General features: G+C 45.9%; 1 protein-coding gene across 5 annotated transcripts in view; it reads left to right on the top strand.

The window, feature by feature from the left end:
- LOC147124937 (U2 snRNP-associated SURP motif-containing protein-like) overlaps positions 1-26,437 on the top strand; it is a 65,747-nt gene that overhangs the window by 664 nt on the left and 38,646 nt on the right. For 2 of the 5 annotated variants that reach the window (XM_085994879.1, XM_085994863.1), the window contains exons 2-10: positions 11,037-11,125; positions 12,776-12,856; positions 18,115-18,229; positions 20,215-20,339; positions 22,567-22,634; positions 22,765-22,886; positions 23,260-23,339; positions 23,454-23,619; positions 25,555-25,763. In XM_085994879.1, the coding sequence (XP_085851005.1) occupies positions 12,779-12,856; positions 18,115-18,229; positions 20,215-20,339; positions 22,567-22,634; positions 22,765-22,886; positions 23,260-23,339; positions 23,454-23,619; positions 25,555-25,763 (963 nt within the window). In that variant the 5' untranslated portion in view covers positions 11,037-11,125; positions 12,776-12,778. Of the gene's footprint in view, positions 1-8,953; positions 9,070-11,036; positions 11,126-12,775; positions 12,857-18,114; positions 18,230-20,214; positions 20,340-22,566; positions 22,635-22,764; positions 22,887-23,259; positions 23,340-23,453; positions 23,620-25,554; positions 25,764-26,437 lie in introns of those variants that run through there. The other 3 variants (XM_085994872.1, XM_085994895.1, XM_085994887.1) reach the window with 3 other exon arrangements.

Raw genomic sequence — 26,437 nt, 5'->3', positions numbered from 1 at the left:
CCAGTTGGTGCTGGCAACAGCAGTGATCCTTGGGGCAGCAAATCAGCTCGTGATATGTGAGCTTGCCTGGTATCACCTGATTTAAATCCCCTCTTGGATTAAAAAGTAGACACAGTTGCAAGCAATGCATAACACCTGTCTACATTGCTGTTGTCAAGATTCGTTTTGCTTCAGAGTTTTAGGAATTTTTTTTGGATCATTCCCTGGCAGTTAAATAGACTGAAGTGAAGCAAAAGTATTATCTCACATACCTTTGAAATGTTTAGCTGACTTCAGTGATGAATAGCTGATGTTTTGCAGTTGATAGACATTTTCATGGTACAAGTCTGCTGTCAGATCTTTGAGATGAACTTGCTTGGGGCATCACCAGCCCAAACTTTATACAAGTTGAATCTGTGAGTTTGTTGGTGATAGTAGAATCCTGTATCGTACCCTGCAAATTGCCTGTACATTCTCTTTAGGTACTCCGATGTGGACGGACGATCTCTGCCCACAGTTTCCAGTGATATAGAATAATAGAATGATACCGCACAGAAGGAGGCCATTCAGCCGATCGTGTTTGTGCTGCATTGTTGAAGGAGCTATCCAATTAGTCCCACTCCCCTGCTCTTTCCCCAAATCCCTGCAAATTTTCCTCCAAGTATTTATCCCTTTTGAAAGTTATTATTGAGTCTGCTTCCAACACCCATTCACACGGTGCGTTCCAGTTCATAACAACTCACGGCGGCATTTTTTTCCCCTCGTGTTGCCTCTGGTTCATTTGCCAATTGCCTTAAATCTGTGTCCTCTGGTTACTGATCCTTCTGCCACTGTTTCTTATTTACTCTATCAAAACCCTTTGTGATTTTGAACACCTTTATCAATTCTCCCCTTAACTTTCTTTGCTCTAAGGAGAACAATCCAAACTTCTCTAGTCTCTCCATGTAACTGAAGTCTTTCATCCTTGGTACCATTCTAGTAAATCCCTGTACCCATTCTAAGGTCTTAAAAACCTTCCTAAAGTGTGGTGCCCAGAATTGAACACAACACTCCAGTTGGGGCCTAACCAGTGATTTATAAATGTTTAGCCGAACTCCATAGTTTTCTACTCTATGCCTCTATTTATAAAGCCAAGGATCCCATATGCCTTTTTAACAGCCATCTCAATTTGTCCTGCCACCATCAAAGACTTGTGTACGTGAACCTCCAGGTCTTTCTGTTCCTACATCTACTTTAAATTTGTACCATTTAGTTCATCTTGACTCTCCACATTCTTCCTACCAAAATGCATCACTTCACACTTCGCTGCGTTAAACCTTATCTGCTACGTGTCTGCCTATTTCACCAGTCTGTCTATGTCCTCCTGAAGTCTGTTATTATCCTCTTTACTGTTTACTACATTTCCGAGTTTCGTGTCATCTGCAAACTTTGAAATTATGCCCTGTATACTCAAGTCCGGGTCTTTAATATATAACAAAAAGAGCAGTGGTCCCAACACCGACACCTGGGGGCCACTACTATTTACCTCCCTCCAGTCTGAAAAACATCTGCTCACCACTGCTCTGTTTTCTGTCCCTTAGCCCATTTCATATCCGTGCAGCCACTGACTCTTTAATCCCATGGGCTTCAGTTTTGCTAACAAGCCTATTATTTGGTACATTATCAAATGCCTTTTGAAAGTCATATACACAATATCAACCGCACTATGTTCATCAGCCCTCACCGCTACTTCATCAAAGAACTCAATCAAGTTAGTCAAACATGAAATAAAAACAGAAAATGCTGGAAATACTCAGCAGGTCAGGCAGCATCTGTGGAGCTTCCTGTAAGGACCATATTCCTTTCTCCGTCTCCGCCGCATCTGCTCTGACGATGCCACCGTCCATACTAGTGCTTCCGACATGTCTTCCTTTTTCCTCAACCGAGGATTCCCTCTACTGTGGTTGACATGGCCCTTGACTGTGTTCATTCTATTTCCCGCAATCCTGCTTTCACCCCTTCCCTCCCGGAACCACGATTGGGTTCCCCTTGTCCTCACCTTTCATCCCACCAGCCTCACCCGGCACACGCAGGAGATGCAACACCTGCCCTTTTACCTCCCCCCTTCCCACTGTCCAGGGCCCCAAACACGCCTTCCAGGTGAAACAGCGATTTACTTGTACTTCTTGCAATCTAGTATACTGTATTCGCTGCTCACGATGCGGTCCCCTCTACATTGGGGAGACCAAACGCAGATTGGGTGATCGCTTTGCGGAACACCTCTGTTCAGTCCGTAAGGGGTGACCCCAAGCTTCCGGTCGCCTGTCATTTTAATTCTCCGCTCCGCTCCCACTCAGACCTCACCATCCTTGGCCTCTTACACTGTTCCACCGTAAGCTCGAGGAACAGCACCTCATCTTTTGATTAGGCACTTTACAGCCTTCAGGACTCAACACTGAGTTCAACAATTTCAGACCATAACCTCGGTCCCTATCTTTTTTTTCCATTTATTTTTTTTTCTCTCTCACATGGCAGCTGTCTTTCACTCTGCCAGTGCCATTTACGCTTCATCTAGAGCCATCTTTTGTTTCTTAACTTGTCCCCTTACCATCTCCTTTTGCCTTGCACCATCATCCCTTTTGTCTCCTTAATCTCTCCTGCCTTCCATCCTATCACAGACCTTCCCCTTTGTTCTTTCCTCCCCTCCCCGCCTTCCCTGCCTCTGCTCTTGCTCAAGAACCTGTTCCATCTCCAGCTTTTTCCAGTTCTGACGAAGGGTCATCGACTTGAAACGTTAACTCTGTTTCTCTCTCCACAGATGCTGCCTGACCTGCTGAGTATTTCCAGCATTTTCTGTTTTTATTTCAGATTTCCAGCATCCGCAGTATTTTGCTTTTGTAGTCGAACATGATTTGCCTTTAACAAATCTGTGCTGGTTTTCATTTATTAACCCATATTTTTCCAAGTGCCAATTAATTTTGTCCCAGATTATTGTGTCTCAAACTTTCAAGATCAATGACGTTAGGCTGACTGGCCTGTAGTTGCTGGGTTTATCCCCCCTGTAACATTTGCCAGCGTAACAGTCCTCTGGCACCATCCCCATATCCAAGGAGGATTGGAAGATTGTGGCCAGAGCCTCTGCAATTTCCACCCTTCCCTCAGCAACCTTGGATGCATCCCATCTGGGGTGACTTTCCTACTTTGAGCACTGCCAACCTTTTAAGTACATCTTTATCTATTTTTATCCTATCCAATTTCTCTACTACCTCCTCCTTTTCTGTGACGTTGGCAGCATGCTCTTTAGTGAAGACAGATGCAAAGGGGTAATTTAGTACCTTAGCCGTGCCCTCTGCCTCCACAAGAAGATCTTTTTGGCCCTGAATCGGCCCTACCCTTCCTTTGACTACCCTCTTACTATTTATATGTTTTTAAAAGACTTGGTTCCCTTTTATGTTACCTGCTAATCTATTCTCATACACTCTCTTTGCCCCTCTTATTTCCTTTTTAAATTCTCTGTACTTTGTATTCAGCTTGGTTCTCTACTGAATTATAAACCTGACATTTATCATAAGCCTCCTTTTTCTGTTTCATTTTAATCTCGATATCTTTAGTCATCCAGGGAGCTCTAGCTTTGGATGCTCTTTCTTTCCCCCTTGTGGGAATTTGTCTAGTCTGTACCTGAACTATCTCCCTTTTGAAGGCCTCTCATTGCTTATTTACTGTTTTACCTGCCAATCTTTGATTCCAGTCCACCTGGTCTGGATCCCTTTTCAACTCACTGAAATTAGGCCTCTTCTAGTTGAGTATTTTCACATTTGATTTTTCCTTATATTTCTCCATAACTACTCTAAACCTAATATTGTGTTCACTGATTTCCAAATACTCTCCCACTGAAACATGCTCCACTTGCCCCACTTCATTCCCCAGAACTAGATCCAGCACTGCTTCCTTCCTTGTTGGGCTGGAAACATACTGATCAAGAAAGTTCTCTTACACACATTTCAAGAATTCCTACCCCTCTTTGCCCTTTACACTGCTATTTTCCCAGCCTTGATTAGGATAATTGGAGCCCCCCATTATCACTACTCTAAAGTTCTTGCATCTTTCTGCAATTTGCCTGCAAATTTGTTCCTCTTTGTGCTTCTCACTATTTGGTGGCCTATAGTGTATACCCAGGAACGTAACAGCGCCTGTATTGTTCCTTAATTCTAACCAAATGGATTCTGTCTTTGAACCCTCAAGTAAATCATCCCTTTCTAATGCTGTAACGGTATTTTTACTGCCACCCCTTCCTTTTTTCCCTTTCCTATCTTTCCTGAATACATTGTAGCCAGGAATATTAAGTGTCCATTCCTCCCCCTGTTTGAACCAGATCTCACAGACCTGAAATGTTAACTCTGTTTCTCTCTCCACGGATACTGCCTGACCTGCTGAGTGTTTCCAGCATTTTCTGTTGTTATCTCTGTTATTGTTGCTACAGTATATCCTAATCCCATGTGGCTACTTGTGCCTGCAGCTTACCAACCTTATTTACCATACTCCGTGTATTTACACACATGCACTCCAAACTCAACTTAGACTGCTTCGCATTTCCCTGCTGTCTGATCCCTCCTATTTCTGAACTACGTTTTGTTCTGATTCTGTTTGTCTCTCCCAGTACTCTGTGCACCTTGTATCTCCTCTGTAATACTTCATCCTGGCACCCCTTCCCTGCCAAATTTAATTTAAAATCTCATCAGAGCACCAGTGTGAATGTCCACATTTCATCACTCCTTCACAGCTTCTGACTGAGATTGTGAACTTAATGTCAATTGTTATGTGCCCACTTACTTGGTGAATTGGTTTGCCTTCCCAAGATGGCCTAGTAATTAAATTCACCACCTGACATGGGACTAAGCAGACTGGGATGGCCTGATGTTTGATCCTTAGTCTGACCTGAGTTAGCTGGTATCAGTTGGATTTTTTCTTTTCAGCTTTTCTCTACTGCCAACCATCTCCTTAAACCCCTCTCCCTTGTCTCGCCTACCCTCACCTCCAACAAGAAGTGCAAGGAGCTCGTGGACGTCTTTGTTACTAAGATTGAGACCATTTGTTCAGCTGCCTCTGCCGCTTCCCTCCCTTCCCCTAGCCCACTGGGCCAAACTTCCTCTAAGGTTTCCCCCTCCACCCTAGCCCTGAACTTGCAACTTTCTCTATTTTCTCTCCTATCTCCCTGTATTCCCTCTCTGAGCTCATCTTGTCCATGAGACCCACCCTTCCTAGCTCTGATGTTAGCTGATATTGGGCCAGAAATTCGGGTTGGAGGCTTCCCGCGGGCGCAAGCCCCCGACCTGCACTTACATAGCACGCCTGCCGTTGTGCTGTGGGCCTGCGTGGGATTCCGATCCTGGGCCTGCTCCAGCTGCTGGTGCGCAGTGCTCGCGTATTCCAGGGGCGCAGTTAGTTCGCAGCGTCCCCTGGGATCACGTGGACCATGGGGAGCCAATCGGAGCAGGGAATCTCCATTCATAGATTTGACAGGAAGACCTGTCAAATCTATGAATAGAGATCGGCCCCAAAGCCTAAGTAAAACTTCAAATACATTTTTTTAAAAACATCACATTTTTAAAATAATATAAATTACATAAATTAACTATTTTAAACAAAAATTTTAATTTTTGAAAAAATTAAAGTTTTTAACAGGGCTAAAAAATAAACTTACCTTTAAAGTATTTTAAAATGATAAACCTGTGGAAAAAATGTTTTAATTTTACTTAATTAACCTCTTACCTTGTTAAAAGCAGGTCTTGTGCCTGCTTTTTCCACGCACAGCTGCTAGGGACTTACCCGCACGGAGAAACCTGTTAAAACAAAAATTAAAAAATAAAAAATCGCAAGTTCCAGGTCTACGCGCTGCCTCTCTGGCGCACATGTTTGACCCCCAAACCCCTTCCTTCAAGGGAATGGAAGTTTTGGTTTCCAGTGCATGCGCGAAACCGGCACTTCCGTTGGCCTTACGGGTGAATATACAGCACGTACTCACCCGTGGGGACCCGAATTTCCAGCCCAATGTTAATGGTTCTCCTCAGGTACTGTCCCCTTCTCCTTCAAATCTGCTGTCATCACCACTCTGCTCAAAAAACCAACCCTTTACCCCGCCGTCCTTGCAATCTACCATCCATCTCCCTTTCCTCTCTGAAGTCCTTGAACATGTTGTCACTTCCCAAATTCATGCCCATCTTTCCCAGATCATATTTCCGCCTCTGCCACAGTACAGAAACGGCTCTCATCAAAGTCACAAATGACATCCTATGTGACTGTGACAATGGTAAACTTATCCCTCCTCGTCCTTCTCAGCCTTTCTGCAGCTTTTTACCACACCATCCTCCTCCAACGGCTCTCCACCGTCGTCCAGCTGTATTTGACTACACTCGCCTGATTCCATTCTTATCTATCTAGTCGTAGCCAGAGAATCTCTTCCCGCTCCTGCACTGTTACCTCTGTCCCCTTGGCCCCCTACTATTTGTCATCCCTTGACATCACCTGAAAACACACAGTCAGTTTCCACATGTACGCTGACAACACTCTGCTCTACCTCACCACCACCTCTCTCGACTCCTCCACTCTCTCTCCAGTATTGGATGAGCAGAAATTTCCTCCAACTAAATATTGGGAAGACTGAAGCCATTGTCTTTGGTCCCCACCACAAACTCCGTTCCCTAACCACCGACTCCATTCCTCTCCCTGGCAACTGTCTTGAAGCTGAACCAGACTGTTCGCAATCTTGGTGTCATTTGACCCCGAGATGAGCTTCCGACCACACATCCGCGCCGTCACTAAGACTGCCTATTTCCACCTCTGTAACATTGTCTGACTCCGCCCCTGCCTCAGCTCATCTGCTGCTGAAACCCTCACCCATGCCTTTGTTACCTCTAGACTGGACTATTCCGATGCTCTCCTGGCCGACCTCCCATCGTCGACCCTACATAAACTTGAGGTGATCCTAAATTCTGCTGCCCGTGTCCTAACTCTCTCCAAGTCCTGTTCACCCATCACCCCTGTGCTCGTTGACCTACATTGACTCCCGGTTAAGCAGCGCCTCGATTTTAAAATTCTCATCCTTGTTTTCAAATCCCTCCATAGCCTTGCCCCTCCCTTTCTCTGTAATCTCCTCCAGCCCGCCAACACTCTGCGATATCGGTGCTCCCCTAATTCTAGTTTCTTGAGCATCCCCGATTTTAATTGCTCCACCATTGGCAGCCATGTCTTCAGCTGCCAAGGCCCTAAGCTGTGGAATTCCCTTCCTAAATGTCTCCACCTCTCCACCTCTCTTTTCTCCTTAAAACCTACGTCTCTTCTGCTCTAATTTCTCCTTCTGTGGCTCAGTGTCAAATTCTGTTTGATAACACTCCAGTGAAGCACCTTGGGATGTTTTACTATGTTAAAGGTGCTATATAAATAAAAGTTGTTGTTGTTTACAGTACAGCTGCTGCATATGACTTCAACATCCATTGTCTGGGGAATTGGAAAAAGCAAACAGTTTTTTCACTGCTCAATATACTGTGTTGAATGTGCATCTGTATGTTCTGTTTGGCTTAGTACCATGCCAGGTGGTTAATTTAGTTACTGGGCTATCTGGATTGGGCTTGGCTGTTATACCTGCCATGATTATGATTAAATAGGCTATTTGTACTCGCTGTTGAGCTTCATGCATGAATAATGGCCACAGGTGAGGTACCAAGGGGATGTGGTTAAAGTGGAAAGGTCTAATACAGTATGGCATTTGGCTCTTTCTGTTGCACTTAGATACTTACGGTCTATATTTGCTGCAAAGAACATAAAAGCCATCCAGCCTTCTGGTGCAAAGATCTTTTTAGCATAGAACTGTAGTTTCTGTAAAACTGACCTAGACTGCTGTCTAGTAATGCCAATTTGAAGCTGTCAAATGATGTGACATTTGCCAGCACACATGCCAATGCCACAAACATCCCGAAACTGATACAGGGATACCCACACTAACCAACATAGAAAAATGTTCCAAGCCACTTCCCTGATGCGTCATCATACAAAAAATGGACATCAAGCCAAAGAAGCAGATATTGGGAGTGGTGTTCAAAAGCTTGCTCGAAGAGGTGGGTTTAAGGAGGGTATTAAAAGAGGAGAGGTTTAGGGAGGCAATTCCAGAGCGTGGGGCCTAGACAGCTGAAGGCATAGCCAACAATGGTGGGGCGAAGAGAGGGGGAAATACAGAAAAGGCCCAAATTAAAAGAATGGAGTGTTCAAGGGATGCGGTTGTAAGGCTGGAGGAGGCTGGGAGGGCGAGGCCATGAAGGAATTTAAACACTGGATGAGAATTTTAAATTGGAGGAGTTGGGGGACCTGGAGCGAATATAGGTCAGCAAGGCCGTGGGGTGGGTGTGGTTGGCGGGGGGGCGTGTTGATCGGTGCGTGGTGATGGGTGAGCAGGACCTGATGCAGGATAGGACACAGGCAGCAGAATTTTGGATGAGCTGAAGTTTACAGAGGCTGGAAGATGTGAGGCTGGCCAAGAGAGCAGTGGAATAATAGCAACTGGAGGTGACAAAGGCAGGGATGAGGGTTTCAACAGCAGATGGGCTGAGGCAAGGGCAAAGTTATAGAGGTGGAAACAGGTTGTCTTTGTGATAGAGAGAATATGGGGTTGGAAACTCAGCTTGGGATTGAATGGGGTTGAGAGTATGAACAGATCATGAAGCATGTTTGTACAGGAAACTCTCTTTTAACCGGCACCTAAACATCTGGAAATCTCTCTTAACCGGCAAAATTCAGGAGTAGGTTCCGGTAAATTTTACTATATATTAGTGGCCGCGCAACCGGGGTTCCTGCACCTGTGGCCGCGCAACCGGGGTTCCTGCACCTGTGGCCGCGCAACCGGGGTTCCTGCACCTGTGGCCACGCAACCGGGGTTCCTGCACCTGTGGCCGCGCAACCGGGGTTCCTGCACCTGTGGCCGCGCAACCGGGGTTCCTGCACCTGTGGCCGCGCAACCGGGGTTCCTGCACCTGTGGCCGCGCAACCGGGGTTCCTGCACCTGTGGCCGCGCAACCGGGGTTCCTGCACCTGTGGCCGTGCAACCGGGGCTCTCGTACCTTGGTAAGTATACCTCTCTGTAATCCGGACTTTTTGATCAACCGGCACCACGCCGGTCCCGTCGGTGCTGGATAAAAAGAGTTTCCTGTATGTAGTTGTCTATTTTTCCTTGGAAAGAATACACAAACAACCTCAAAGTTGATGATTGTCCTAAATTTCAGTGAAGTGCAATAGTTCCAGTCAATGTATTACCACATTTAAGTCTTTAGCACAATAGCCGGGATGTTGTCAGGGCCCATAGCCTTTGCTGTATCCAGTGCACTCAGTCATTCCTTGATATCACGTGGAGTGAGTCGAATTGGCAGAAGACTGGCTTCTGTGATGTTGGGGACCTCAGGAGGCGGCCGATATAGATCATCCACTCGGCACTTCTGGCTGAAGATGGTTGCAAACACTTCAGCCTTGTCTTTTGCACTCATGTGCTGGGCTCCACCATCATTGAGGATGGGAATATTCATGGAGCCTTCTCCTCCTGTAAGTTATTTAATGGTTCACCACCATTCACGACTGGATGTGGCAGGAATGCAGAGCTTTGATCTGATTGTTGATTGTGGGATCGCTTAGCCCTGTCTATAGCATGCTGTTTCCGCTGTTTAGCATGCATGTAGTCCTGTGTTGCAGCTTCCCCAGGTTGGCACCTCATTTTTAGGTACGCCTGGTGCTGCTCCTGGCATGCTCTTCTACACTTGTTGTTGAACCAGGGTTGGTCCCCTGGCTTGATGCTAATGGTAGAGTGAGGGATATGCCGGGCCATGAGGTTACAGATTGTGGTGCAATACAATTCTGTTGCTGTTGATGGCCCACAGTGCCTCATGGATGCCCAGTTTTGAGCTGCTAGATCTGTTCTGAATATCCCATTTAGCATGGTGGTAGTGCCACACACCACGATGGAGGGTGTCCTGGGTGTGAAGACAGGACTTCGTCTCCACAATGACTGTGCAGTGGTCACTGCTACCAATACTGCGACGGGTAGATTGGTGAGGATGAGGTTAAGTATGTTTTGCCCCTCGTGTTGGTTCTCTCACCACCTGTCGCAGGCCCAGATTGGCAGCTATGTCCTTCAGGACTCGGCCAGCTCGGTCAGTAGTGGTGCTCCTGAGCCACTCTTGGTGATGGACATTGAAGTCCCCCACCCAGAGGACATTCTGCGCCCTTGCTACTCTCAGTGCTTCTTCCAAGTGGTGTTCAACATGGAGGAGTACTGATTCATCAGCTGAGGGAGGGCAGTAGATGGTAATCAGCAAGAGGTTTCCTTGCCCATGCTTGACCTGAAGCCATGCGACTTCATGGGGTCCGAGTCAATGTTGAGGACTCCCAGGGCCACTCCTTCCCGACTGTATACCTGTGTGCCGCCACCCCTGGTGGGTCTGTCCTGCTGGTGGGACAGGACAGGACCCAGGGCTGGTGATGGAGGAGTTTGGGACATTGGCTGAAAGGTATGATTCTGTGAGTATGACTGTGTCAGGCTGTTGCTTGACTAGTCTGTGGGACAGCTCTCCCAATTTTGGCACAAGTCCCCAGATGTTGGTGAGATCTTTGCAAGGTTGACTGGGCTGGGTGTGCCGTGTCCGTAGCCGGTGCCGAGGTCAATGCCGGGTGGTCCGTCCGGTTTCATTGTAATTATTTTGTTGTAGCAGTTTGTTACAACTGAGTGGTTTGCTAGGCCATTTCAGAGGTTGAGATAATGTTGGCCGGGAGAATTTCTTGTCCTTCAAGTGTCATGGGATCCTCGATCAAATCCAAGCAAGTCAGTTTAGTAGTCAGGCGGAGCCTTCATTTAACAATCAAAAGACAGCGGCAACAATGTAGCACGCCCTAGTACTGCATTGGACCTATTTTACTTTTGATTTTTTTAAATATACACTATCAGTATTACAAAATTTATATCTTGGTCACAGTGCCCAAAGTATTTTGACTAATGGAGTGGATAGGCAAACTAATTTCAGTCCTCTGCTATTGCCATTCAATAGATTGTGTACCTGGATGACCCAAGTGACCCTACCTGATCCGAGGTGTTTAGGCCTGAAATCATTGCCTGTTTTTTTAGAAAACTGCCAAGGTAAGGAACTCATTGTATTGTGTTGTCCAACAGCAGTATGTAAAGATCCTTAAATGTCATTTTTATTGCCACTTTAAACCTGTCCTTTGTCAGGTTTTATTTTTAGCTTAAGATAGGGAGAAAATCACCTGAGGGGAAAATGGACCCCAAAAAACCCAGGTAAATTCAGGAAAATTGGTAGTTTTTAATTTGAACTTTGCTGAAATGGGAAATAAAAATCAAGAAACTTTTTTAATAAGATATAGTTAAGCAAAACGGCAACCCACAATTATTGGTACAGGTCACAGGCACAACTTTTATGGGACTTCCCATCAGACTGTCACTTAACCCCTAGATAGTCTTTTTATAAAATTAAAACTAAAGGAACCTGTTTTTGTTGTGTCTCCAGACACTTGCTTGTTACCATGTTGGTACAATAATAAAAACCGTTGGAGATTATGCTCGGGAACAGCTGCAACCTTTGCTTTTCATAAGCAATGCTTTAGTGTGGCCTGAGTTAGCCTTTGATTGATGACCTCAGTCTTCAGAGGACAATCAGTGTAGTGCACTGCTATCATTGCTGCCTACCCAGCTGGGAATGAAAGACTGAAGTTTGCTGCATTATGTGGAATATTGTCCTCCGATCAGGATCTACTGATGATTCAGATCACTGTAGAAAAGATCCAAATTGCATAGCCTTTGTCTTTTCCTGCCACAAATCGGGTCCAGCAGTGAACGTGCATTGCATCAGTGATGTCAGCAGGCAGCTCAGCATGCGATACGTGTGCTGACGTCATGGATGCAATGCATGCACATCTCCAGACCTGATTTTTGGTAAGAAAACACAGAATTTTTTTCTCAAATTCAGGAGGATTTTTTCTTTTAACCAATTAACCTCTCAGAAAAGAAATCTGTGAATTTATTGGTGGTAATCCATTTAAAAAAAAAAAAAAAAATTTAATGATCCCTAAACACATGCTTAAATAAATAATTTGTAAATCGATTCTTTTGAAACTTTTTCCTTCTAAGTTATCTTGTACAGGCCTCAGTTAATTCCATATCGGTCCTGTCGGGAAAGTGTACAGTCATGCCAAGGATCAACCTTGAAGTGTATCCAGTCAAAACTTTTGTGCCAAGGACAAGCGTAAACAGTATGGGAAAAGTAGTAATGATTAGCATAACATTTTACTTACAAATTCTGTGTAGCTAGAATCATACAGCACAGAAAGAGGCCATTCAGCTCATCGGGCCTGTGCCATTCACAGAATGAACACTGCACCAACTATCTATCGGAGCCCCAAGCTGAGCTTTTCCTTTCATTGCAATAAAATGCTGTAGCTCATTTTTATTAAACACATTTTTGTTAATCTGAGTTTTGTTTCTTATGTGGTAAAAACTTTTACTGGGAATTCTTATTTCCCAATCTTCCAACCTTTTCTCTCCAATTCTCTCCCCATAAGCTCCATGCCCGAGTCTCTACCTGAGTCAATAGTATGGGCAACTGTAATATTTTGGGTAGTGCTATTCTGCAGCTTTCTTTAACTGTGTCCAAGTGTGACTACAGCGGGAACTGAATTAGAGCACTTGATGATCTACCAAGTTTAGCATTTTGCTGACTTGGAGTTAGTCCAAGTGTGAACCAGGTGAAATCATGCTTTCATTTATCTGCAGAAAATGGCAGAAAGTAAACTCAAGAGCTTAGCTTCAAAAAGGACCCTGAGCAAAAAAGGGCAGGAGGAACTAAGAAAGAAGGTTTGTGTTGCTTTTTCCATTTGATAGTGTTTTGTGGATTCTATCTGTCTGCTGGGAATTGTGGTGTGATATAAAATGAATCTAACATGCTCTGAAATTTAGTAGCTATGCGTATGTGTTTTAGATTGATTTTTGGATTGATGTTACAATAACTAACAGGAAGGCCTAGAAATTCGGTTGGTTGCGCCAGCGATTAGTGCCTAAAGAGCCCGAGATTTGGGGCGTTACCCAATTTTCGGACGTGCGCAGTGATCCTAGCGCATCCTGCCATATTGAGTAGCCTGTTAGCGCTGGTGCTAAGTCTTTGCGGGCGCAGCCAGATAATGACGTCATTTCATTGTGCAATGCCTTTTTGGCGCCCCGTACCGGAAATTCTGTGGCGCCCCCCTCCGTTCCGCCTGGCGCTATTAGTGATAGTTGGATGGAACGTTACCAGGTCCTTCTCGGACTCGGGGGGCGCTCTTTAAAGGGGACAGCACTAGTATAAAAGCGGCAGCCATTTGGCCTGGCCATACTGCTCGCTGCTGGAGAGAATTGCAGACCTTCAGTTACACAGACTTGTTCTTATTGAGCCAGAGGAGCCTTGGGACCTTCCGCCCTGTCCAGAACAGTTGGATCCAGAAAGCTGACTGCGTCTTACTCGTCGGCCAGAATAACGGGAGCTGCTTTGGAGGGGAACGTCATCCTGGCTGAACAACTGGCAAGGGCACAGAGACGGAGGGAGAGGGGGCCGGGATTGGCCAGAAGGAGGAGGGCCAATGGACGTCGCCAAATCCAACCATACGCTGCCAGGGTTTTCAGGCAGCAGGTCTCCTACCTTACCATGTCGGAGGAGCAGTGTCTGCGAAGGCTCAGATTTGGTGAGGATGTTGTCACTGAGCTGTGCCACCTGCTTGCTGAGGATCTGCAGCCGCGGATACAGTGCAGGACCTCTCTGTCGGTGGCTGTGAAAGTCACTGTTGCGCTCAACTTTTACGCCAGCGGATCGTTTCAGGCAGCAGCTGGAGACATAGCAAATATCTCTCAATTTGCGGTGCATTGCTGCACCCGGCAAGTGACAGCTGCCCTCTACAAAAGGAGGCGCGATTTAATCACCTTTCCTGTGACCCTGGAGAAGCAGGGGGAGCGCGCACAGGGCTTCGCGGCTATTGCGGACTTCCCCATGGTGCAGGGGGCCATTGATTGCACACACGTGGCTTTGCGGGCGCCATTACAGAATCCGGAGGAGTTCCGTAACCGAAAGGGGTTCCACTCCCTTAATGTGCAGCTGGTCTGTGATCACCGGCAGATGATCATGGTGGTGAATGCACAATTCCCTGGCAGCAGCCATGACGCGTTCATCCTGCGGCAGACCTCAGTGGCTGACCTTTTTGAGGCCCCGGCTCACCCACGAGGCTGGCTTCTGGGCGACAAGGGCTATCCTCTCTGCCCATGGCTCATGACCCCGCTCCGTTTGCCCAGCACCCCGGCAGAAGAGCATTACAATAACAGCCATCAGGCCACCAGGAACATTGTGGAGCACACAATTGGTGTGCTGAAGCAGCGTTTCCGTTGTCTAGACCATTCGGGGGGCGCCCTACAGTACTCGCCGGAGCATGTGGCGCGCATCGTTGTTGTCTGCTGCATGCTCCACAACCTGGCTATTCGACACACCCAGCCAATGCCAGCCGACCCTCAAGGTCCAGCAGAGCAGGAGGAGGAGGAGGAGCATGCGGGTGAGGAGGATCAGGAGGAGGAGGAGGAAGATGGGAGGGCTCCAGAAACTGGAAGGGCCATTCGTCAGAGGCTCATAAGGACTCGGTTCTAGGCCCCTCGGACGGAATGGTGGCTGTGAATCGAACAGCGCCCTCCGATTCGCTGTAAGCCTATGAAGGCCTCGATGATTGTAAATAGTGTACAGTTCGATTGTAAATAAAATGTTTTCTTTATTTTCAAACAAGTGCTTCCTTCCAGCATAACAACGTAATGGTAACAGAAATCATAACTAACAAACTGACAGATAACTGTCTGGCAAACCGGCGAAACTAACCAAACCATAACAAATAAACGCAGCAGGTGTGGACGGCCTTAAATCCGGAAAAAGAGACGTCTTAGCACCTCCCTCTACTGGTGACCCCTTGATGGAGACTGACTCCTCTTACGAGGTCAGCCCCTTCCCTCCCTGCAGCTCCTCCGTAATTGGACCCCAGTGGCTGCGTCAAGGCTGGGGGACGCCTGCTGAGTGTCTGGAAGCGCTGAAGCCCCTGAGGGATGGCCTGGACGACCTCTGGGCTTGGAGGTCCCGCAAGCAGGCTGCTCCAACTGGGCATGTCTGCTAGCAGTCTGCCGTGCAGGTGGTGGCAGCTGCTCTGCTGACGTGCCAGCGGTGGCATCAGGACTGCTCACATGCAGAGAGAGGACACCTGCACCATGGTCGGCCGAAACACTAGCACTCTGACGGGGCCGCACAGGATCATACGCCACAATCGACTGCTCCACAGATTCATGGCCTGCTGTGGTGCTGCAAGGGCCTGGGTTGATCCTGCCTGATGCAGCTAGGGTGGCAGCAGTGAGTGTTCGCGTGGCCTCAATTTGCGTGTGGACGAGGCCAGCAAGTGACTGCGTGGCAGCAGTGAGGACCTGCGTGGCAGATGCCAGTGCTTCGGATAAGCCATGGACAGTCCTTTCCACTGCTTCGGACAAGGCTGGAACACTCCTTTCCACTGCCTTGGACAAGGCATGGACAGACCTTTCCACTGCCTCGGACAAGCCCTGGACAGATGTTTCCACTGCCTCGGACAAGCCCTGGACAGACGTTTCCACTGCCTCGGACAAGCCCTGGACAGACCTTTCCACTGCATCGGACAAGCCCTGGACAGACCTTTCCATTGCTGGGCCGAAGCCCTGGACAGACCTTTCCATTGCTGGGCCGAAGCCCTGGACAGTCCTTTCCATTGCTGCCCCAAAGTCCAGCACACTCTTTGCCAGTGTGTCGATCGACTCGGGCATCCTCCCCACTGCAGCCATCAGCTCAGTGTGCCTGAGCCGGGCCTGGGCGCTCATCTCAGCAAGGCTACGCACCTCCTCTGCACTCTGTGCAGCAGTCATGGTGGCCTGCCTCGCCCTCTGGGGAGACGGCCCCCAAGCGTGTCTACCCCCCGCGCGTTGCTGCAGGCCGCTGGTTCCTGCAACTGGCTCCTCATCAGAGCTCCCCCTCCCCTCAAGGGAACTACTATCCCCAGTCTCCAGATGCGGTGGCTTCCCTGAGGCTGGCACGGATGGTCCAGCTTCCTCCTGGTCGTCGCCTCTGGAGGCACTGGCACTGGCAGCTTGAGGGGCCGGCTCCCGAGCTGGTGACGCAGCATCTGAAAGCAGGGAGGTTGAAGAGTGGCTTTAGCAAAAGGATAGTTTGGCAGCAAGGGATGCAACAGTGCGGCAATGCTATGATATGGCTCCACATTGAGAAAGCATGCTGGCGGGGGAAACAACTGGAAGGTGACCGCTGTAATAGTAGCAAACCTTACCATCGCTGTGGACAATGGGGTCGGCAGCTGCAGTGGTGACAGGACCACTCCGACGTCCTCCCACAATCTGGTGGACTCTCTCCTCGAGATCCGTCAGAGGCTCCAGTTGAGAACGGCCTCCTCCGGTGCGAAGCTGCTCCTTGCGGTTTCTCGTCAGCTTGGCCTGCAGGGCAAAGGATGGGAAGTGATGTTACATGATGCCCTGAATGATGATCTCATGCCCCCCCATGGTGGAACAGCCCTTACATGATGCCCTGGGTTATCATCTCATGCCCCCCATGGTGGAACAGCCCTTACATGATGCCCTGAGTCAAATGTGCATGTGTGTGACCAGAAAGGGCCATGAGTGCTTGCTGACAGATGGCCAGTGGGGCATAGCACACCCTGTAGCCATAAAGTCAGGTGCTAATGGAGGGATGCATAAGTTTACATTAACTCCACTCACCCTCACGGCCCGAGTGAGGTCGTTGAATTTCTTCCTGCACTGCACAGGGCTCCTGGTCGCCATGCTGCTGGAGTTGACCCTCTGAGAAACATCCCTCCCAGCTCGTCGGTAGTCCTTATGATTAGGCCTCCTGCCATTGTCGGGGTAGAGGACATCTCGCCGGCGCTCCACTACGGCCACCAATTCCTCCAGAGACTCATTGGTGAAGCGCTCTGCTCTCTGCCTCACCCTCTCTATATGCTCCAAGTTTTTTGCGCCAGAGAAGGGCCTGTGCCGATTTGCAGGCCTACAAGGCACAGAGTGTGGATGCTGGAGCTGCCTGACCCACCCCTTTAAGAGCTGGCCGGCGCCTGGAAGTCTTGTGGTCATGGGTAATTGAGAGCACCTGCGCTGCGGCTGGACGCCCCGATATTAGGTTGCGCCGGCATGTTAGCGCCTTAGCTGCCCCGTGTAACGCCTGAACTCGTGCCTCAATCACCTTTGGGGCGCTGCAACCCAATATCGCACGAGGTGTCGATAAGTTGCGTCTGGCTATAAAATTTGCGCTCTGCCAATTCTAACGCCCCAAGCGGGGCTATACTCAATTTCTAGGCCGAAGTGTTTTTGTAATTTGTAGAAAAACATCCAGCTTGAATTGGTAGTTTAGGGAAATATGGGGACATTGATTACATTTAATATTGAGAAACATAAGGTAAGGCATATGAGCTAAAATATGATTTGTGTAATTCATTGTAAATCAAAAGGCTGGGTTTGATAGTTTTTAAAATACTGTTTTGATAATTTGTCAAAAGTCCTGTGCTTGATAAAGTTTTAAAATGCCATTTTGCACTGTAATTTAGTTTTAAACCTTAGAAGCAATATTTAACATTCTCCTAATGGAAAAAAGTTTGATCAGGTAAAATTTTACAGTGAGCATCCTTGTATTTCAAAAAGCAATGGAATACTTTGCTGTTCGAAAACTCAGTGAAAAGAAAGGTTTCTGCTCAAGTAAAGTACTCTGCTGTGGAGCAGGTCTAGGGTGCGGACTCTAAAATTCAGGTGAAGAATGGAAATTTGTGGAGTGAGTGGACAAATTGAGTGCCACTGAAATTGTTACTTCAAACATATCACTTTATAGAACGATGCAAGGAATGGTATTTATCTCTCAGCAGTAAGTATCTTTAGTTCCACAGGTTATTTAGAGCAATAGTAGGGTACAGCAGCTTTAATTATGAGTGCCAGTTAGAAAACTTTCCCTTAGTGATGTATTTCTCGTCATGTCATGTGAAAATAAATGATAGTTGAAAAAATATAAACTACTGTTTTTACAGGAGGAGGAACTAAAGGCAGCTGAAATCTATGAAGAATTTTTAGCTTCGTTTGACTCGGGCGGTACAGGCAATGTAAAAACTTTTGTAAGAGGTGGCATTGTAAATGCAGTTAAAGGTAACTTTTAATGTACTTTAAATTGATTGTGCCACAATGTAGTGACTTTTTTTGTTTAAAAATGGAACCACAGATATGAGTATTTAAATATTATGCGAGTTAGAGCCATAGTCAAGACTTCAATGATCCAACAGAGTGTGTGTCCTATTTATCATTGTGCTGTTAATTTTAATACTGAACAATTAGTTTACCCGATAACCAAGCTCTATCTCTGGTACCAAGCATATCAACTACAGTCAAGAAACGCGTGCTGATTTGTATAGCTTTTAGTGACTAAAGTAATGTGCTTCACCCTTGCTTATAACAATTTTATTTATATTTATCCCAACAATGCATTTTTGTTTTGTATTTGCCAGTTTTTAAAACCTTCAAGGCTCTTCCTCTGTTATCACAGTAAATAACCATGCATTTTGAATGCTGACTAAACGTCAGTCATAATTACAGGAAACTTTGTGTTATCCGGAGGCTAAATGTCCGGCAAGCTCGAGCCACCGGCAAAAATCAGGGGCCGTTTCGTTAGGTTTTTTTTCTTCTCAACAGTCAAGCTCTGCAAGGTCTGTAGCTAAGCAACAGCTTCAGCTAGAGACACTACAGAGATGCTTGCCGACTGTTTAGAAGCTGTTGCTAAGCAACAGGGTTTGTTGATTCACACGGAGCTGAAAATCTCCGTATGTTTCAACATCAGCGCTGGTGTGTCCGGCAGTTTTGAGGGAACGGAAACAGCTCGGTCCCGTCGGTGCCGGATAGCACAAAGTTTCCTGTATAAACAACTATAGCTTTCTAGAGATTGATTCTTTCCCACCAGAAAGAGACCATCTATAAATTTCTTAAGTTATGAAAGAGCCTCATGTCCTATTGGCTGTCTTCTAATTGAAATTTTGCTAGAAGTTGGAGACCAGCAAACATGTCTCATTGCATATATTTAAGTGTGTATGTTCCGAGCTGTTTTCCCCTGATTAGCAAGTCATGTGAAAGAGCTGGTACAACGTGTTGCTGCCCCAGTCCATGCCTGCATGTAACAAGACCTGGATGACGTTCAGGCTTGGGCTGATAAGTGGTAGGTAACATTTGCGCCACAGAAGTGCCAGGCAATGACTATCTCCAATAAGCGAGAGTCTAACCACCTCCCCATGACATTCAACGGCATTACTTCGCCGAAACGGCCACCATCAACATCCTGGGGGTCATCGTTGACCAGAAACTTAACTGGACCAGCCACATAAATACTGTAGCAACAAGAGCAGGTCAGAGGCTAGGTATTCTGCGACGAGTGTCTCACCTCCTGACTCCCCAAAGCCTTTCCACCATCTACAAGGCACAAGTAAGGAGTGTGATGGAATACTCTCCACTTGCCTGGATGAGTGCAGCTGCAACAACACTCAAGAAGCTCGACACCATCCAGAACAAAGCAGCCCGCTTGATTGGCACCCCATCCACCACCTTAAACATTCACTCCCTCCACCACTGGCGTACCGTGGCTGCAGTGTGTACCCTCTACAAGATGCACTGCAGCAACTCGCCAAGGCTTCTTCGGCAGCACCTCCCAAATCCGCGACCTCTTCCACCTAGAAGGACAAGGGCAGCAGGTGCATGGGAACACCACCACCTCCAAGTTCCCCTCCAAGTCACACACCATCCTGACTTAAAAGTATATCGCTGATTCTTCATCGTCGCTGGGTCAAAATCCTGGAACTCCCTACATTACAGCATTGTGGGAGTAGCTTCACCACACGGACTGCAGCAGTTCAAGAAGGCGGCTCACCGCCACCTTCTCGAGGGCAACTAGGGATGGGCAATAAATGCTGGCCTTGCCAGCGACAACCACATCCCATGAACGAATAAAAAAAAAAGACACACCACTCTAAAGGCACATACCAGTCTCAATGATACCTACAGTATAACTGCAGCATTAGACCGGACATTCACTTTGGGAGTTTGGATATTTCACTTCTTTGGTGATTGTGCCTTTTGGATTCATTTTTCAGATGAGAGGGAAAGAGACGAAAGGAAGACTAAACTATATAAACCTAAAGCTAAGTTTGGCGAAATAAAAACGACACAAAAAGAAGTACCTTCTACACCAACTGTACCTTCTGAAGTGAAGAAACCTGTACGTATAATAAACGGTTATATAATAATTTATATTTACCCACTAGTAGTGGGCTGTTGTAAATTATATGACGACGCTTCACTGAAGTATAATCAGACAAAAATCAACACCAAGCCAAAGCAGGAGATATTCGGAAGGATGACGATTAAAGCTTGGTCAAAGAGGTGGCTTTCAAGGAGGAGCGAGGCGGAGAAGCATAGGGAGCGATGGGGGACTAGATGGCTAAAGGCACAGCTGCCAATAGTGGGCTGAAGGGAGTGGTGGATGCTCAAGAGGCCAGAGCTGGCGGAACACATAGTTCTTAGAGGATTGTAGGGCTGGGCAAGATTACAGAGATAGGGAGGAGTGAGCCCATGAAGGGATTTGAACATGAGAATTTTAAATTTGAGGCTTTTTGGGACCGGGAGCCAATGTAGGTCTGCAATCACAGGGTTGATGGATGAGTGAGACTCTGTGCGTGTTAGGATATGGACAGTAGAGTTTGGATGAGCTCAAGTTTATGGAAGATGGGAGGCTGGCCAGGAGAGCATTGGAATAGTCAAGTCTAGAGGTAACAAAAGCGGGGATGTACATTTCAATAAGATGAGCAGAGGCAGAGACAGGCCATGTTACAGAGGTGGAGGCCTTTGTGATGCAGAGGATATGTTAGAAGCTTAGCATGTGGTCAGAAAGGACGGTGAGGTTGCAAACAGCCTGGTTCAACCTGAGACAGTGGTCAAAGAGGGAAATGGAATCGGCAACAAGGAGGGGGGTGGGGTGAGGGCCGAAGATGATGGATTCAGTCATCCCAGTATTTAAACGGAGGAAATATGGCTCATCCAGGACTGGATGCTGGACAAGCAGTGTAAGAGATGTATCATCTGAATTTTATAGCTCTCTTGTCCAGCATGGTTCCGGATTCAGTGGCTGGCCTGAGCTAAGTTAACTGGGCTGATAAGGGACAAGAAAATCAGTCCCTCTCCAGATGGCTGCTCAGTGATTCCTGCTGTAGGTGCTTCCAAATTGGATGGTAGGTGAGCACAGGATCACCCTTGGCTTTGATGTCTTTACATTTAAATAGCCTGAAGGTGCTCATTATCTTGGCTCACACGACTGAGGTACTGGATGGCCGTAGGAACCCCCAAGACTATGTCAGTATGAGGCAACCCCTTTACGAGGGAGTAGGTGGATTGAGGGGCCCAAGCTAAATTTTAAGCAGCTTTCTAAAGTGGTTTGAGAAAGGGGTGTCGATTAGATTCTGTTTTAAGGCAGGCCAAACTCTTAACTATTTTGTGTATTGGTACTGCATCTGATTTTCAAAAGTGATATCCCTTCAGTTTAGTTTTGCATATTGAAGTTCGCCAATGATGTCCTGGTTTCTTTTGAAAATATTGGAAATCCTCAATCACTTTGGCCATTTATCTGAAAACATTTTGAACTTAAACAGTACTTTGACCATCCTACCCTAATCATACACTTGTTTGCAACTCACCTAATATGAAAAGGACTCACTGCATTCATGTGCTAGAAATCAATGACCTGTGATCTATGTTTAAAGTATTTGTGGGTGATGCCTTTCGTTTTGGCGCACATTGTCGTAGTTATCTTATTCTGAGGTTTTTGAACTCTGATGCCTCTCAGCCAGCATTCAAGACCAAACATTGGATGCCATTCCTCATTGTATTTATGGGTTGATTTGCTGAGAGGCCCATTATTGACGTCACCATAACAGCTTCATGGGAAGCTTGAGAGCTGGAAGGGAGGGTTACTATGAAGGTGGGAAGTTGCATGAAGTTTTAACCATCCCCTGTAAGATGGGAGAAACATTTCTGCAGTTTGTGCATTTTTTTTTTAAACAGACCTAGATGGCGGAATACTTTATGTTGAAAGTATTCTCTTCTGTATCAAGAATATCAACCAATCTTTCTGGTTAACTTCTTTCAGGACAGTGAATGACTTAAATAGTGTGGAGAAAACTGCATATTTTTAATCAAGAAGCTAAGTTTGCACCAATGCATAATTATACAGTTAGTTAACTCTAAGGAAAATATACATTTTAAGGATAGAATTAAGGAAATGTGTTGGAATTTTTGAAAGTTTGTTTCTAATTTGGAATGCCAGTCAAGTAATGACTTCAAGTGCTGTTTAACTTCTGACAAAGAACTTTGCAGTAGGGCTTTGAGTGTGTCTTAGCATAATTGTTCTGTACAGGATAAGTAACTTTTTTCCCTCCATTCACCTAAAATAGACTATCAAAAAAGTAAAAGATGAAAAAAAGAAGAGTAATCTGGAAATATTTAAAGAAGAGCTCAAACAGTAAGTGTACTGTGAACTGAATATTAAATCATAGTTTCTTAAATGAATACAGCAATGGTTTCTTAGAAAAATAGAATTGAGTACTTATTACACATTATTTAGGATGGTGTCTTTTTTAACATCCCTACAGGATTCAGGAAGAGCGTGAAGAGAGACATAAAAATAAAAAAAAGATTAAAGATGGAAATTTAAGACCAAGTAGATTTGAACCCATGCCTGCTGAACTGGAACAACAGATAAACAGGCGTGTCTGTGAGCATTCATTTCACTATTTTGATTCACAGTAGAATGTTAATAGTACACATTGAACCATTGCTTTGCAGGCAAAGTTAATTTATTAATCCCTTGCTATGTTGTACAGATTTGAACTCTAGTCATCAAAAATGTTAGCTCCCTTTTACTTTTTAAATTTGTAGTACATGTCCTAAGTGATATCTAGTTCACATGAAGGGAGTTAGAAGTGAGGTATTCTTGTTAAGTTAGGGCGTGAAATACCTTACAATTTAATGCTAAAGTCCCTTAAATTACAACACCATCTTAAGACTTCAAAGACGAAGCGTGTATTTATGTATTGCAAAAATACAAATTGCTAATATGAAATGCATTATTTTTACTTTGTATCTAGTGCTTGATGATACGCCAGGATCATATGATTCAGGGGATCCTCATACTACAAACTTGTATGTCGGAAACATAAACCCGCAGGTATCTTCAAGCGTTTATTGTAGCTTGTCACATTTTAGCATACTTGACACTTGGGGTTCCATATTTTTTAATGAGTCAGTTTTTTGGTAACAGATTTTTCTGTGCTTCTGTTAGATGGACGAAGAGATGCTTTGCAAGGAATTTGGCAAGTTTGGCCCTTTGGCAAGCGTAAAAATCATGTGGCCTAGAACAGAGGAAGAGCGAGCTAGACTCCGAAACTGTGGCTTTGTTGCCTTCATGAATAGAAAACATGCAGATAAAGCCCTCAAATCTCTCAATGGTAAGTAGAACAAAGTAGAAGGCACGTTTGTACGGAGTTAGATTGCGGGATATGGTATTCAGGAGTATTATCTGACACTGGGTGATCTTGGTCATCTCTTGCAAACCTGCCATCAGCTTCAAGGCTGTACCACGATGTGCAACAGTTGACAAAGACTCAGTTTCATTTAAACATAAACATTTCAACATTTTTGTGTGAAGCTGATATTAATTTAGTTTCAAACTTTAGAGTACTTTTGTGAATTTGATAAGTTACAGTAAATAAATTATGGCCCAGAAATTGCCGGAGTGGGGCACCTTGCGGCGAGCACCGTGAATTGGGTTTTTTCCTCACCTTTCAGGTCGTATTATTTTTGCACCGCAAATTGTTGCAACTGGGAATTGATAACAGCGCGGCAAGGTCAAAGGGCATCTGGGACATCATGAACAATGGGTCCAATGGTCTATCTCAGCCAATTAAATTTAAGGATAGAGAAAGAAACGGGGGATGATGGAGAAGGCAATATGGTGAATTATAGTCAAATTAGATACAGATAAAGAAATAAACAGAGGGAAAGAAAGATTGGATTAAGAGAGAAAAAAAAGACAAAAAGTTAAAGTTAGGAAAAAAAAAGCTCTAGGAACAATTTACTACCTGCAAGAGTGAGACTCCGCAGTTTCAATTATTCCCTTTCTGGGCCTCCGAGATTGAGTTTCATGTCAGGACCACAAATCACATCATTAACAGGATCCTTACGATATGCAATACCAGCCCTAAATGTCACTCGTATTTATTTACTGCACAAATTCAGCAATTTCTTGACACTCATGGGGATGTTGATGTTAAGCTCCCGTTTTTGCAAGGCTAAAGGCGGAGTGGCGCAAATCGTCCAGCAATTTGTGGCGATTTGCAACTCATGGCGTATCTCTTTGCTGGCTTTTTCTGCACTAATAATGGCGGGCACCATGAAGTCACCATTATTTTTTCCATCAATTTCTGGGCCAATATGTTTTAGTTATAGGTAAAGATTTAGGCCTAGAAATTCACTTGGCGCGGGCAGCTCGCTCGCGCCCAAAAGTTAGCGCTGGGCGGGGAGGCATTAGCGCACGCCGTATATTCGTCTTCTGCGCCCCAATTCGGAAGCGGGCGCTATACCAGGGTGTGCCCGCCTCCGTTTGGGGCGCTGCAACTGAATATCGGCACGCTAGTTGCTGCAGCGCCACCCGATGCGGTGCGGCAGGCTGCGGTACTGCAGGCCTCCCCCTTCTCTTAAGGGGGAGGTGCCTGCAGCGGCCGGAGCCCCGATCGCGAGTGCCGGCAAAAGAGCCCGGCACAACGGAGAAGTGCCGGGCTCCACGGAAACCAGCCGGCAATGCCGCGGGGGGGGGGGTGGAGGAGGCCGGGGAAGGAGGTGCGGGCAGGCGGCCGCCGAAAAAGCGGCCGGACGCACCTTCAGCTTTAAAGCGCCCCACTATGGCAGCAGGACGGCCCCGTTTTCTGTTCGCTGTTTGCGCCCGCTTCGGAGGAGGCGGGCGCAAATAAATATGGGGATCGGCGCGGTTTCGGGGCGTTACGGGCCACCGCGCACACCGATGACGTCATCGGTCCCGGCGCAGCGCTAACGGCTACCGCCGCCAATACCGCTGCACTCAATTTCAGCGCTACCACCCCGCCGGCGCAAAAGACCTCTTTAGGCGCTAAGTGGGCGCAAGGCCCACTGAATTTCTAGGCCTTTGTTTTTTAAAGACATCATAAAAATAAACACTAAGTACAAAGTATTAACAAATTGCGGGACAGCTATTTAGATGTAGCTTTTTCGATGTAACTTAATTTGAAATTGTGTCCTCTTGAGCGTTCATGGTTAGTACATTTTAAATTAACTTGGTAGACTAATACTTAAAAGGGAAACCAAATTATCTGATGTGCTAAAGATCAGGTGTGGTGTCATGTTTACAGGGAAATTTATAATGGGTTATGAAATGAAGCTGGGTTGGGGGAAGGCAGTGCCCACCCCCCCATACCCTATATACATTCCACCAGCTATGATGGAATTGACTCTTCCTCCTCCTCCATCGGGTTTACCTTTTAATGCACAGCCTAGAGCGAGGCTGAGGAACCCCGATATGCCACTGCCACCATCAAAATCCAAGGAGGAATTTGAGAAGGTAAAAAGATGTGAATGATTTCTGTGCATGCTAGAGAATCAAAAATTAAATGTGCTTATAAAAATATTACTGTAGGTCTAGTGTTGTAAGTCTTCATTTGTTTAAATGTTTGAAGGTTGACTTCCATTACTCGTTCTTTAAATTTTGTTTTTTGTAGATATAAATTGCAATAAATGTTGAGGCTCTTGCAAGTAGCATCTGGTCACTGAGATGTCAAAGTATATAGAAATACATGTGGAGCTGGTGTTATTTATTCACGTGTCTTTGGGACCTTGGCGTCAACAGTTCAATTCAACCCAAAATTGACACCTAATATGGAATGAAATAGATTTTTTTTTCCAAACAAGCTGGAATGTACTGCACTTTATCAGTTTGTCTTTGTGGTATTTTGAAGGCAGCGTCATTTAACAACCAGTTTAAGTAGAGTTGGGAAGCTTAGTTATGAAAAAAATGATTTGTGCTGTCCATTTTGATATGCAAATACTGTAATAGGAATGAAACATTTCAGGCGTGCACTACATTCTATTGGTCCTTCATAATAACTTTAGTTTCCCAAAATAGGGGATCAGTCAACAGTTTGAAATCACAATGATCACAACCTACCTCTAGTGTCTATCTAATATATATTAAAACATCTGTCACACCAGCATTGTCTGCTCTACAAAAAAGTACTT

This window comes from Somniosus microcephalus, chromosome 1 (assembly GCF_052327205.1).
Source record: "Somniosus microcephalus isolate GS21.2 chromosome 1, FLI_Smic_1.0, whole genome shotgun sequence".
Taxonomy (NCBI): domain Eukaryota; kingdom Metazoa; phylum Chordata; class Chondrichthyes; order Squaliformes; family Somniosidae; genus Somniosus; species Somniosus microcephalus.
Note: the sequence above shows the minus strand (reverse complement) of the source record. Positions and strands in the feature narration are given on the sequence as shown.